This window comes from Moschus berezovskii, chromosome 14 (genome assembly GCF_049115385.1).
Source record: "Moschus berezovskii isolate FMDL1 chromosome 14, NW_MosBer_1.0, whole genome shotgun sequence".
NCBI lineage: Eukaryota > Metazoa > Chordata > Mammalia > Artiodactyla > Moschidae > Moschus > Moschus berezovskii.
The window spans coordinates 19,918,598-19,933,892 of record NC_142473.1 but is presented as its reverse complement, the minus strand read 5'-3'; the positions used below and the strand labels follow the sequence as shown (position 1 = coordinate 19,933,892).

The following is a 15,295-nucleotide window of genomic DNA, read 5'->3' as shown; positions in this document are numbered from 1 at the left end:
TTCTTTTTTAAAATTTTGTATTTTGTATTAGGGTATAGATGATTTACAAACAATGCTGTGACAGTTTCAGGTGAACATCGAAGGGACCCAGCCATACATACAGGTGTATCCATTCTTGCCCAAACTCCCCTCTCACCCAGGCTACCATCCAACACTGAGCAGAGTTCCATGTGCTATACAGTAGCTCTCAAGGTAAATTCTTAAAGACTATTTTCTTGTTTTTGTTACCTAATTCTGTCTTCAGCTGTATTCAGTTTGTTGTTTGACTATTTACAAATTTTCTAATTTCAACTCTATTTTTAATTTCTACAAGTTCTTACTAGCTCTGTCTCAAATCCACGTTATTAATTTTTTATCCCATATTGATATTTCCTATAACTACTATTACTACATAAAGCTATTAAATATTCCAAAAGATAAAAGGTTTTGGATCAGATATGGGTCTGATTCTGCTGTTTACTGTTTTTTCATTGGTATAGATATTTATTTCTTTTTCAAAAAAATCAATGTATTTATTTTAACTGGAGGATAATTACTTTACAATATTGTGATGGCTTCTGTCATACATCAACATGAATCAACCACAGGTATACATGTGTCTCCCCCGAGCCTGAACCTCCCTCCCACCTCCCTCCCCAACCCTTCCCTCTGGGTTGTCCAGAGCACCAGCTTTGAGTGTGCAGCTTTGTGCATCGAACTTGCACTGGTCATCTATTCTACATATGGTAATGTACATGTTTCAATGCTACTCTCTCACATCATCCCACCCTCGCCTTCTGCCACTGAGTCCAAAATTTGTGTCTCCTTTGCTGCCCAGGATGGAGGATCATCGGTACTGTCTTCTAAACTCCACATACATGCATTAATATACAGTATATGTCTTTCTCTTTCTGACTTATTTCACTGTGTATAATACGCTCCAAGTTCATCCACCTCATTAGAACTGACTCAAATGTGCTCCTTTTTATAGCTGAGTAATATTCCATTGTGTATATGTACCACAACTTCCTTATCCATTCATCTGTTGTTTACTGTTTGAAGTGAACTCATTTACAGACCATCATTACATTTTCATGTATTTTATGATTTTAACTTATGACCTTTAATGCCATAGAACTTGTTTCTGAGAAACATGTGAGGCCTAAACTGACAGTGTCATCCCCTAGAAAGGACCGGTAGTTACTTTTGCCAATCACTTCAAGGCACTACTAACTCAGGAATACTTTAAATTCTCACCTTAAAGATTTTCAGGCCACACATATAACACGGTTCAAGCCCTAAACCCTTATAAATCAAGCTGTAAACCAAATTTTATACTCAACCATATATGCCCTAGATTTATAAATACAACATACGTTTATACTTATTTCCTGCAAATAAAAATTTTTAAAGAACTTTTATCACATTTCATAGTTGTTCCCACAAAAAATAATATCTTACAAGTAAAACTGCATTTATATACATGTATATCACTTAAAGACAAATTAGAAAGGTAAAGTATTTTAAATACTCTCTTACCTGTTCAAGTGCCTGGGTTTTCTCTTGCTGTGTTTTCCTTGCAGCTTCCTTTTCAGCTTTGAGTGACAATGATGACACAGTTTTAACAGACATAAAATCAACAGTCATCCATTCATCCCTCTGTTAAGAAAAAGAAGTCACTTCAATCTAAATTGATTAGAAGAATACTAAACACTTAGTAATAAATTTTAGAGATCCTGGGGGCATTCAAACCTGGATTAAAGCCACAGGGCTGTATAATTTCTTAACAAGTTTCTCAGCCTCTGTAAGCCATAACTGCCCCCTGTAAAAATGGGTAAAAACACCTACATTTCAAGAATGCTGTAAGGAGTTAACAAGAAACTGACTTAAGGCATCCAGCTCAATGCCGGATACAAAACAGGTACTCAGGCATTAATTCTTCCCACCTTTCCTTCTTCCCTGTTGCTAACAATATAAAAGTAACACTCTTCTTTGGCATATGAACTACAACCTAAAACTTGTGAACTATTCAACTAAGAGCACTGCTAATAACATTTTGGCATGCAGTGAAGGGAAAAACTGTGACTTGAACTCCACTAACTATAGAAAGGTCAGATAGATGTAACAGTACAAAGGTTTAAGTACATAAGGGGAGAAGTACCACTTCCCTATCAACAATCAGAAGCAGAAAACCCTGAGAGACTAGAATAGGGATAAATGCTAACTTTCCAACAGGAGAAGAAACGAAGTTCAAAGGCTCAGCAGATTGCATTATTGCTAAACTCCTTGTAAAAGTTATACTGTTTACAAAGTCTAATTTTTCTACTGAAGAAATTACACTGATCTTTCATTCTAACATTCATCTACTCTTGTGAGTTCACACTTGTTTAAAATCAGGTGGCTTACCTGAATAATCTGATTATCTTCTTTTTCTAACTTTTCATCTTTAATCTTCCAGGCCTTTTCCTTGCCAGGAGTCTGGGAGGGAACAGCCTCAACCCACTCATCTTCAGAGCTCTAAGAATATTTAGCATATAAGTAAAATTCTCAAATTTACATACTTTCACATAAAAACTCTGTGCAGTTGCACTCTTTCATTTTTTCTCATCCCTAAAATACCAACCTTATTTGGGTAGTCTTTGCCCACTATACTTTTTAATCTCTAAATATTCCTCTTGGGGAATTAAATCCATTCTCATGGCTTAAACTACCACCAATTATGCTGACATCTTTCTAATTTATATACCCAAAGTTTCAATGATTTAAACAACTGCCGACAATATTTAAATGCCATGCTGAACTCAATAAGAACAAAAAATAAACCCAGCATCTACTTCTACAATACTTGTTCCTCTTCCTATATATTTGAATTAAGCATCCTGGCATCAGTACCCACTTGCCCGAGTCAGAAGTTTCAGGATCATCTTGCCCCTGCCATCTAAACCTACTACTGTATTTCCAAAAGATTTCCAAACTATACCATACAGTGAACACCAAATGATTATCATGGGATCCACCTCCATTACTGGCCAGAGCTGACTGTTTCAGAGGTTGCTACCTAAACCAACTGATTTCAATCTTAGTCACTCTCCAGAAATCAGAAATGGTTTACTTTATAACTAAGGAGAACTGGAAAGACACTGGCAGAAACCATTTCTATCATGAGGCATGGAATTCAGCAAAAATTTATCAGTTATCAAGAGAAAAACAGAACTAAGAGGGGAAGAAAAGGAAGATAGCAAGAAGACTCATAAAAGCATTTGTGACTCTAGGTCCAGGTATTTCCTAAAACCCAGCTGTTCTGCTATATGTCCTATGAGACTCTGGTGCTCCAATAGTGATGAAAGGGAAAGAGGAGAGTGAAAAAGTTGGCTTAAAACTCAACATTCAAAAAACTAAGATGATGGCATCTGGTCCCATCACTTCATGGAAAATACAGGGGAAAAAATGGAAACAGTGACAGACTTTATTTTGGGGGGCTCCAAAATCACTGCAGATGGTAACTGAAGCCATGAAATTAAGACACTTGCTCCTTGGAAGAAAAGTGATGACCAACTTAGATAGCATATTCAGAAGCAGAGACATTACTTTACCAACAAAGGTCCATCTAGTCAAAGCTATGGTTTCTGCAGTAGTCATGTGAGAGTTGGACTATAAAGAAAGCCGAACACTGAAGAACTGATGCTTTTGAACTGTGGTGTTGGAGAAGACTCTTGAGAGTCCCTCGATTGGCAAGGAGATCCAACCAGTCCATCCTAAAGGAAATCAGTCCTGAATAATCATTGGAAGGACTGATGCTGAAGCTGAAGCTCCAATACTTCGGCCACCTGATGCAAAGAACTGACTCACTGGCAAAGACGCTGATGCTGGGAAAGATTGAAGGCAGGAGGAGAAGGGGACAAAGAGGATGAGATGGTTGGATGGCATCATGGATTTGATGGACATGAGTTTGAGCAAACTGCAGGAGTTGGAGATGGACAGGGAAGCCTGGTGTGCTGCAGTCCATGGGGTCACAAAGAGTCGGACACAACTTAGCAACTGAAGTGACCTGAAATCAATTTAAATTTGGTTTCTGTTACCTATAACTAATAGTTCCAACTAATATATACTCTTTCCTCCCCATCCTTAAAGCAGCAGCCCTAGATCAGATCTGCTTATTTCTCATCTGGAAAAACCAAATTAGTCTCCATAACCCCTATCTTTCCTGCTCCCTTTCGTTCTCCAACTCCCACTCTAAAATACATTTAGAGTAATGTAAAGGGCACATCTGTCCACAGTACTACTCTTCTGTGACTACCTGTCATAAAGACTACTTTTACTCCTCTTCTTTCTAACCAACAGAATTTAATTTTATTTGAAGATGTAATGTGCCTCCCTTCCTGGAAAGTAAAGGCTTAATCAAGTCTCCAATAAGGTGGAAATGAAAATATTGTGTGGGATGTTCTGGAAGTTAAGAAAAAGAGGGCATCCTCTCTACTGTTATGTAATCTAAGAGGCACTTTTTAAAGACAACAGCGTGACAAAACTAGAAGCCTTGGTCCCAGAAGGCCACACTACCATTAAGTTATCTACCTGATTTCCTTCACATGAAAGAAAAGTTAACTACTTTTACATTCTCTGTATTTTATATTAACCAACGGCTATTCTGAAGTTCTCTAATAAATACAAATGAATCTAATTTGATGATACATTTACTATTGCATAAATCAAACTTCATGGTTTACAAAATCCTATCAACCAGTACTGTTTCATCTGTTTTGTTTTATAATCTAACACTGTTAAGTTCCTTATAGTTAAATTCACATACATACACACACACACTTTTATACCATGTTCTCTTACTTCCATGCCTTTGCTCTCACAATTCCTTGTACACACACACCTCTACATGCGAGGTTGATTCTTACTCATCCTTTAAATCTCAACTCTAGCATAATTTCCTCAATAAACCTGCATATAAAATCCTTCCTCCCTAATACCCTGAAATGCCATGGCATCATGAGATTACATACTGAAAGTATGTGTCTACTTAATTAATTAATGAGTTCCCCAAAAGTTCGAACTCTATATACTTATATTCCCCACATACATGAAAGTATCTGGCAAAAAAGTCAGCATTAAATAAATGTGCATTAAAATTAGCTGAACTGACTCTTCCAACAACTCAAGGTAGAGACTTCAGGCAGCAGCCTGCATCCAAGCATTAAATGTCAGGCGCTGAATGAAAGAAGCCTGTGTGACACAGCTGAGAGTCTTACGTCTTTATACGACAATGACACAGGAACCATTCTGTATAGCTCTCCTGCCTCCATCTCATCTGTATTAATTTTGTTGCTAATTTTCACTCTTATTCACTCACCTCACCACTTCAGCATGATTTATGTTCCCCTCCCCCAACACCATGACCTAAGTTCTCTTGCTGATTTTAACTTCAATCCTCCATCTTACCTTGAAGAATTTATAAACTATCAATGTGACTCTTGACCTAAGAGAGGTCCCAGGACTCTTCTCATGTGTAGCCATCATAATTAACCACACTCCTCTTCCCATCTAACAGTCAAAAAATAAGGCAGAACCAAGACAGAAAAGTGCCACCAATGAAAATATACATATTTATATGCATATATGTTATATATGCACATAAAATTCATAAAATTTATATATGCAAAATATAGGCTTTACATGTAATGTGTATATATATATATAAATATGTATATTTCTCAAGGTACTTGAGGACTTCTGCATTGGTCATGAAAAAATAAATGCCACATCAGATTAGAAATATACAGAAATAAATATAAAAGTAGAAAATATAAGAAACAACTGTTTCTAGACAGTGACTCTCAGTTGTGCAGGACTATGATCACTGAGAAAAGAGAAACAAGTGAGTGTTACAGTTACACTCTACCGGTTCTCGCCTGCTGGCAATTTCTAGACAAAGGCACAAGGAGAGGTAATTCAAGCACAGTATGACAATCTCACTGAGTTAAAGAAACAGAATTTTAACTTCATGATGACTGAGACAGAGTATCCATGAAAAGGAACCTACACAGAGAGAGTTTCAGAAAACTATATGAGACCCCTGTAGCCTTTAACTCAATAACAAACTGAACATCTTTAGAATGCAAGTCCACAAGGATACACAAAGAGTAACTATCATGTAAGAAACAATTATTAGAATAACTACCATGTAAGGAACAATTATACTATTTCTGGCAGAACAATGGTAAAGAATCCAATCTCTGCCAATGCAGGAGATGCAAGAGATGCAGGTTCGATCCCTAGGTCGGGAAGATCCCCTGAATTAGGAAATGGCAATCTGCTCCAGTATTCATCTTGGAAAATTCCATAGACAGAGAAGCCTGATGAGCTATAGTCCATGGAGTTGCAAAGAGTCAGATACAACTGAGCACACACACATAAACAGAGAGATCTCCAGAGCTCACAAACCGCCAGAAGATCAGCAGAGAAACCACAAAACTAGAATTAAAAAATACTGGAGAAAAAGCCTGGAAAAATAAAACTGAAAAAAAACCCTCGTGGCTCAGCTGGTAAAGAATCCGCTTTACTCCCGCAAGGCGGGAGACATGGGTTCAATTCCTGGGTTGGGAAGGTCCCCTGGAGAAGGAAACGGCTACCCACTCCAGTATTCTGACCTGTAGAATTCCATGAACTGCGTAAAAAAAATAAATAAGAATGCTAAAAAAAACACAACTAACCAAATGAAGCTAGGAGAAAGAAGAGAAAAAGGAATAAAAACAAATGGGACAAATAGAAAAGGGACTGGCAAGAAGAGAAACTCAACATATCTATAACTATATAAAATATAAATAATCTCAGCACTATCAAATAGGATCTTTCTATATCTAAACCACCCAATATGGTAGCCACTAATCTAGCCATAGAGACTTCCCTGGTGGCTCAGAAGGTAAAGCATCTGCCTACAATGTAGGAGACCTGGGTTCAATCCCTGGGTCAGGAAGATCCTCTGGAGAAGGAAATGGCAACCCACTCCAGTACTCTTGCCTGGAAAATCCCATGGATGGAAGAGCCTAGTAGGTTACAGTCTGAGGGGTCGCAAAGAGTCGGACACGACTGAGCGACTTCACCTTACCTTACCTTAATCTAGCCATATGTGTCTATGAACAAAAAAAAAATCTGACTAGTGAGACTAAAGAAATGATCTTTCAACCTGACAACTTCAATAAATTTTGACTAAAAACTTAAAACTCAATGTGGCTATCATATTAGATAGTGGAGAAAATTCTCTAATTTAAAAGGAAGAAATTGATAAGCTAAACAAAAAGGCAAACCTTAAGTATAGACTGTCCACAAGAAATACACTTTCAAAGTAAAATAAAGATACATTAAAACTAAAAAAATTTTAAAAAGATAACCATGAAAGCAAAAATAGTAACAAAACTAAAAAGGCTTTATTAACATGAGACAGAAGTAGGTCTTAAAGAAGAATATTACCAGAAATAAAGAGGAACATTTCATGATATTATAATCATCAATTCATCAACAAGATATAACTATCCTAAATGTGTATTTACCTAACAAGACTTCAAAATACATGAGGTAAAACTGACAAAATTCGAAGAAGAAAAAGACAAATTCACAACACAGAGATTTTACACAATGAATAAACTTTCTCCCAAGTTGACATTCACAGAACACTACAACTATCAACAACACCTGAATATACATACGTTTCAATTACACAAGAAAGTTTCACCAAGATAGAGCATAGGCTAAGCCATAAACTCAGCCTCATAATTTTTTTAGAAAACTAAATTATACATAGTATGTTTTATGACAACAACTAAATTAAATTTGAAGCCAGAAACAAAAACAAAATGGGTTAAATTCACAAATTACTGGAAAATTTTAAAAGTCACATATAGTCTGTAAGTTTAAAAAATAACAAAGTTAATTAGAAAGTATTTTGAAAAGGATGACAATGAAAATATAACATCAAAATCAGTTACATGGAGATAAAACAGTGCTAGGAGAAAAATCTGTAGATTATAAATACTCAGTTAGAAAACAAGAAAGGTTTAGAATGAAAAGACCTATGTACCCACTTCAGGAAGTTAGAAAAAGAAAAGGAAATTAAATATAAAATATATAATAGGAAAGAAATGGAAATAGAAAGACAATGGAAATCAACAGAATGTACACAAAGAGAAAAAACAATGAAACTAAAAGGCAATTCTTTGAAAAAAATGATTAATAAAATTGATAAACCTAAAACTATACTGACCAAGGAAACAAAGAGAAAATAGAAATAGCTAAATCAGGAAAAAAAGGAGGGGACGTAAATTCAACAATTTAGATGACATAAACAAATTCCTTGCAAATCTAAATTACCATAACTCAAGAATAAAGAGAAAACATTTAATACAGATATTAACAGAATTAAATTTGCACTTTAAGCATCCCACAAAGAAAACGCTAGGCCCAGTCTGATTAGTAAGCTTTAACAATCATTTAAGGAAGAAACCACACCAATCTTAACACAAACTTTTCTACAAAAGAAGAGTGAATTTTTTTCTAATTCATATGTGAGGCCAGCATTACCCTTAACACTAAAACCCAATATCCCTCATAAACACTGATGCAAAACTTCTCAACCAACTGTGGGCAAATCAAATCATAAAAAAACATATTCAGTAAAATTCACATGTAAATATATATAAATAAAATATTTTATAAAGAAAAATGACCAAAAAGGGTTTATCCCAGGAATTCAGCTTCCTGTAACATTAAAAAAAAATTAACCTATGTAATTCTTCATGTTGACAGAATAAAAGAGAAAAATCATATGATTACATTAATAGATGCATAAAAGGTATTTGACAAAATCCAATGCTTATTCAATACACCAACTCCTAGAAAAAAACATTAAAATAGAGGAGAATTTACTCAATCTAAAAGGGCATACAAGAAAGGCCCATAGCTAATATCATGCTTTCAGGTGAAAGACACTTTCCCTTAAGGAACAGGTAAGGAGGTCCAGTCTATTACTTCTACTGAACACTATACTGAAGTCCTAGCTAGTGAAATAAAAATAAAAATTAACAAATGAGGTAAAAGGCATAGAGATTGGAAAGAAAAAAAAAGTGTCTTTATTCACACATAACACAATCATATACTAAGAAATCAACCAAAAAAAGCTAACACTAGTACTTGTGAATTTAGGAAGGTGACAAGATACACGCAAATATGCAAGAATCTATTGTACAAACATATACTAGCTGCAAACACAAGAAAAATAAAATTTATTTTTAATTCCATTTCCAACAGCATCCCAAGAAAATAAATTATAAAAACATAGCAAAAGATGATAGTAAGACCTCTACACTGAAAATATCAGAACACTGTGAGAGAAATTTTAAAAAACTTTAAAAGATGGAGAGATATACCATATGCATGATAGGTTGCATGACTCTATTTTAAGATATTAATTCTCTCAAAATCGATCATTTGATGCAAAACAATTCCAATCAAAACATTAGTAGCCACCTTTGCTGAAAATGATAAGTGATTCTAAAATTTACTATAAAAATGAAAATATCCTAGTGTAGCAAAACAATTTTCAAAAAGAACAAAATCATAGAACTTACACTACTTTATTCCAAGACTTACCCTAGAATTGTGGTAATTAAGACAGTGAATTCAATGTCCAAGGAGAGACATGCAAGTCAATGGAACAGAAGAGTCTAGAAATTATCCCACAAATATATATGCTCAATTGTATTTAAAACAAAGGAGCCTAAGGAATTTAACAGAAAAAGGTTAGCCTTCTCAACAAATGATGCTGGAACATGTGGAAATTCATATGGAAAAAAAACAAACTTTGACACTTACTACATACCATAAACAAAAATTACTCAAAATGAATTACTAACAAAAAAGCCAAAGCTACAAAATTTCTTGAAAAAAACATAGGAGAAAATCTTCACAACCTTGAGATGTACAAAAGTTAGGACACCAAAAGCAGTAATTAGGAGAAATTAATGGTAAAAGAACATAATTGATAAACTGGAGTTCATAAAAGAAAACAGAATGGCCAATAAAGATTTAAATTAATGCTCCATATCATTGATCTTCAAGGAAATCACATGAAATATTACTACACATAGTAGGATGGCCATAAAACTACAAGACTGAATATTCCAAGTGCTCTTCAAGATGCAGAATAATTGGAACTCTTATAAACTGCTGGAAGAAGAGTAAAATGGTCCAAACACTTTGGAAAACAAATATTTTTCGAAGAGAAAAACATGTCCACAAAAAGACTTGTAAACATTCACAGTATCAAAAGGCAAAATGATAGGATACTGAATGAGGAATTCCCTAGGTCGGTAGGTGCCCAGTATGCTACTGGAGCTCAGTGGAGAAATAACTCCAGAAAGAATGAAGGGATGGAGCCAAAGCAAAAACATACCCAGTTGTGGATGTGACTGGTGATAGAAACAAGGTCCGATGCTGTAAAGAGCACTATTGCATGGGAACCTGGAATGTTAGGTCCATGAATCAAGGCAAATTGGAGGTGGTCAAACAGGAGATGGCAAGAGTGAACATAGACATTCTAGGAATCAGTGAACTAAAATGGACTGGAATGGGTGAATTTAAATCGGATGACCATTATATCTACTACTGTGGGCAGGAATCCCTTAGAAGAAATGGAGTAGCCATCATGGTCAACAAAAGAGTTCGAAATGCAGTACTTGGATGCAATCTTAAAAACGACAGAATGATTTCTGTTCGTTTCCAAGGCAAACCATTCAATACTACAGTAATCCAGGCCTAAACCCCAACCAGCAATGCTGAAGAAGCCGAAGTTGAACGGTTCTATGAAGACCTACAAGACCTTTCAGAACTAACACCCAAAAAAGATGTCCTTTTCATTATAGGGGACTGGAATGCAAAAGTAGGAAGTCAGGAAACACCTGGAGTAACAGGCAAATTTGTCCTTGGAGCACGGAATGAAGCAGGGCAAAGGCTAATAGAGTTTTGCAAGAGAATGCACTGGTCATAGCAAACACCCTCTTCCAACAACACAAGAGAAGACTCTACACATGGACATCACCAGATGGTCAACATCGAAATCAGATTGATTATATTTTTTGCAGCCAAAGATGGAGAAGCTGTATACAGTTAGCAAAAACAAGACCAGGAGCTGACTGTGGCTCAGATCATGAACTCCTTACTGCCAAATTCAGACTTAAATTGAAGAAAGTAGGGAAAAATACTAGACCATTCAGATATGACCTAAATCAAATCCCTTATGATTATACAGCGGAAGTGAGAAATAGATTTAAGGGACTAGATCTGATAGATAGAGTGCCTGATGAACTACGGACAGAGGTTCGTGATATTGTACAGGAGACAGGGACCAAGACCATCTCCATGGAAACGAAATGCAAAAAAGCAAAATGGCTGTCTGAGGAGGCCTTACAAATAGCTGTGAAAAGAAGAGAAGTGAAAAGCAAAGGAGTAAAGGAAAGATATAAGCATCTGAATGCAGAGTTCCAAAGAATAGCAAGGAGAGATAAGAAAGCCTTCCTCAGCAATCAATGCAAAGAAATAGAGGAAAACAACAGAATAGGAAAAACAAGAGATCTCTTCAAGAAAATTAGAGATACCAAGGGAACATTTCATGCAAGGTGGGCTCGATAAAGGACAGAAATGGTATGGACCTAACAGAAGCAGAAGATATTAAGAAGAGGTGGCAAGAATACACAGAAGAACTGTAAAAAGAAGATCTTCACTACCAAGATAATCATGATAAAATGATCACTGACCTAGAGCCAGACATCTTGGAATGTGAAGTCAAGTGGGCCTTAGAAAGCATCACTACGAACAAAGCTAGTGGAGGTGATGGAATTCCAGTTGAGCTATTTCAAATCTTGAAAGATGATGCTGTGAAAGTGCTGCACTCAATATGCCAGCAAATTTGGAAAACTCAGCAGTGGCCACAGGACTGGAAAAGGTCAGTCTTCATTCCAATCCCAAAGAAAGGCAATGCCAAAGAATGCTCAGACTACCGCACAATTGCACTCATCTCACACGCCAGTAACGTCATGCTCAAAATTCTCCAAGCCAGGCTTCAGCAATATGTGAACCATGAACTCCCAGATGTTCAAGCAGGTTTTAGAAAAGGCAGAGGCACCAGAGATCAAATTGCCAACATCCGCTGGATCATGGAGAAAGCAAGAGAGTTCCAGAAATACATCTATTTCTGCTTCATTGACTATGCCAAAGCCTTTGACTGTGTGGATCACAATAAACTGTGGAACATTCTGAAAGAGATGGGAATACCAGACCACCCGACCTGCTTCTTGAGGAACCTGTATGCAGGTCAGGAAGCAACAGTCAGAACTGTACATGAAACAACAAATTGGTTCCAAATAGCAAAGGAGTACGTCAAGCCTGTATACTGTCACCCTGATTATTTAACTTATATGCAGAGTACAGCATGAGGAACACTGGGCTGGAAGAAGCACAAGCTGGAATCAAGATTGCTGGGAGAAATATCAATAACCTCAGATATGCAGATGACACCACCCTAATGGCAGAAAGTGAAGAAGAACTAAAAAGCCTCTTGATGAAAGTGAAAGAGGAGAGTGAAAAGGTTGAAACTCAACATTCAGAAAACAAAGATCATGGCATCTGGTCCCATCACTTCATAGGAAATAGATGGGGAAACAGTGGAAACAGTGTCAGACTTTATTTTTTTGGGCTCCAAAATCACTGCGGATGCTGATTGCAGCCATGAAATTAAAAGACGCTTACTCCTTGGAAGGAAAGTTATGACCAACCTTGATAGCATATTAAAAAGCAGAGACATTACTTTGCCAGCAAAGGTCCATCTAGTCAAGGCTATGATTTTTCCAGTGGTCATGTATGGATGTGAGAGTTGGACTGTGAAGAAAGCTGATCGCTGAAGAATTGATGCTTTTGAATTGTGGTGCTGGAGAAGACTCTTGAAAGTTCCTTGGACTGCAAGGAGATCCAACCAGTCCATTCTAAGGGAGATCAATCCTGGGTGTTCATGGACTGATGCTAAAGCTGAAATCCAGTACTTTGGCAACCTCATGCGATGAGTTGACTCACTGGAAAAGACTTTGATGCTGGGAAGGACTGGGGGCGGGAGAAAGGAACAACAGAGAATGAGATGGCTGGATGGCATCACCGACTCGATGGAAGTGAGTTTGAGTGAACTCCGGGAGTTGGTGATGGACAGGGAGGCCTGGCGTGCTGTGATGCAGGGGGTCGCAAAGAGTCGGACATGACTGAGCGACTGAACTGAACGGAACTGAAACATTCACAGTAGCTTTATTCAGTGTTTTTTAGTTACTAAGTTGGGCCCAACTCTCTGCAACCCCAAGGACTATGGCTCACTAGGCTCCTCTGCCCATGGGATTTCACAGTGAGATTACCCCCATCTATTTGCCATGAAGTGATGGGACCAGATGCCATGACCTTAGTTTTCTGATAGTTGAGCTTTAAGCCAACGTTTTCACTCTCCTCTTTCACTTTCATCAGAGGTTCTTTAGTTCTTCTTCACTTTCTGCCTTAAGGGTGGTGTCATCTGTGTATCTGAGGTTATTGATATTTCTCCCAGTAATCTTGATTCCAGCTTGTGCTTCATGCAGGCCAGCATTTCGCATGATGTACTCTGCATGTAAGTTAAATAAGCAGGGTGACAATATACAGCCTTGATGTACTTCTTTCCCAATTTGGAACCAGTCAGTTGTTCCATATCTGGTTCTAACTGTTGCTTCTTGACCAGCATACAGGTTTCTCAGACCAGGTCAGCTGGTCTGGTATTCCCATCTCTTTAAGAATTTTCCAGTTTGTTATCCACACAGTCAAAGGCTTTAGCGTAGTCAATGAAGCAGAAGTAGATGTTTTTCTGGAATTCTCTTCCTTTTTCTATGATTCAATAAGTTGGCAATTTGATCTATGGTTCCTCTGCCTTTTCTAAATCCAGCTTGAACATCTGGAAGTTCTTGCTACTGAAATCCAGCTTGGAGAATTTTCAGCCTTACTTTGTTCTGTAAAGAACAATACTGCATAGGAACCTGGAATGTTAGGCCCATGAATCAAGGTAAACTGGATGTGATCAAGAAGAGGATGGCAAGAGGAAACATCAACATCTTAGGAATCAATGAACTAAAATGGAACAGGATGGGAGAATTAAATTCAGATGACCATTGTATCTACTACTGTGGGCAAGAATTCCTTACAAGAAATGGAGTAGCCCTCAGAGTCAAAAAAAAGAATCTGAAATGCAGTACCTGGGTGCAACCTCAAAAATGACAGAATGACCTATGTTCATTTCCAAGACAAACCATTCAACATCACAGTAATTCAAGTCTATGCACCAACAACTGATGCTGAAGAACCTGAAGCTGACCAGTTCTATGAAGACCTACAACACCTTTTAAAACTAATAGCAAAAAAATAAGAGATGTTCTTTTCATCACAGAGGATTGGAATGCCAAAGTAGCAAATCAAGAGATACCCGGAGTAACAGGCAAGTTTGGCCTTGGAGTGAAAAATGAAGCAGAGCAAAGGCTAACAGTTGTCTCAAGAGAACGCGATGGTCATACCAAATCCTTTTCCAACAACCCAAGACACAATTCTACACATGGAGATCACCAGATGATCAATACCTAAAGCAGATTGATATTCTTAGCAGCTGAAGATGGAGAAGACATCAAAAGTCAGCAAAAACAAGACCTGGAGCTGACTGTGGCTCTGAGCTCCTCATTACAAAATTCAGGCTTAAATTGAAGAAAGTAGAGAAAACCATTAGGCCATTCAGGTATGACCTAAATCAAATCCCTTATGATTATACAGTGGATGTGACAAATAGATTTAAAGGATTATATCTGGTAAAGAGAGTGCCTAAAGAACTATGGATGGAGGTTCATAACATTGTATAGGAAGCAGTGACTAAAACCATCCCAAAGAAAAACAAATACAAGACGGCAAAGTGGTTATCTGAGGAACCTTTACAAATAGCTGAAGAAAGAAAAATCAAAGGCAAGAGAAAGGGAAAGTTTCACCTAACTGATTGCAGAGCTCCAGAGAATAGCAAGGAGAAATAAGGCCTTCTTAAATGAACAATACAAAGAAACAGAAGAAAACAATCAAATGGGAAAGACTAGAAATCTCTTTAAGAAAACTGGAGATATTAAGGGGCATTTCATGCAAGAATGGACATAATAAAGGACAGGAACAGTCAAGATCTAACAGAAGCAGAAGATATTAAGAAGAGGTGCCAAGAATACACAGA

General features: G+C 37.0%; 1 protein-coding gene across 2 annotated transcripts in view; it reads right to left on the bottom strand.

Moving 5' to 3' along the window:
- CWF19L2 (CWF19 like cell cycle control factor 2) overlaps positions 1-15,295 on the bottom strand; it is a 175,345-nt gene that overhangs the window by 154,206 nt on the left and 5,844 nt on the right. For both annotated transcript variants that reach the window (XM_055422941.2, XM_055422942.2), the window contains exons 4-5: positions 2,386-2,496; positions 1,519-1,638 (exon numbers count right to left, since the gene is read on the bottom strand). In XM_055422941.2, the coding sequence (XP_055278916.2) occupies positions 1,519-1,638; positions 2,386-2,496 (231 nt within the window). The remainder of the gene's footprint in view (positions 1-1,518; positions 1,639-2,385; positions 2,497-15,295) is intronic.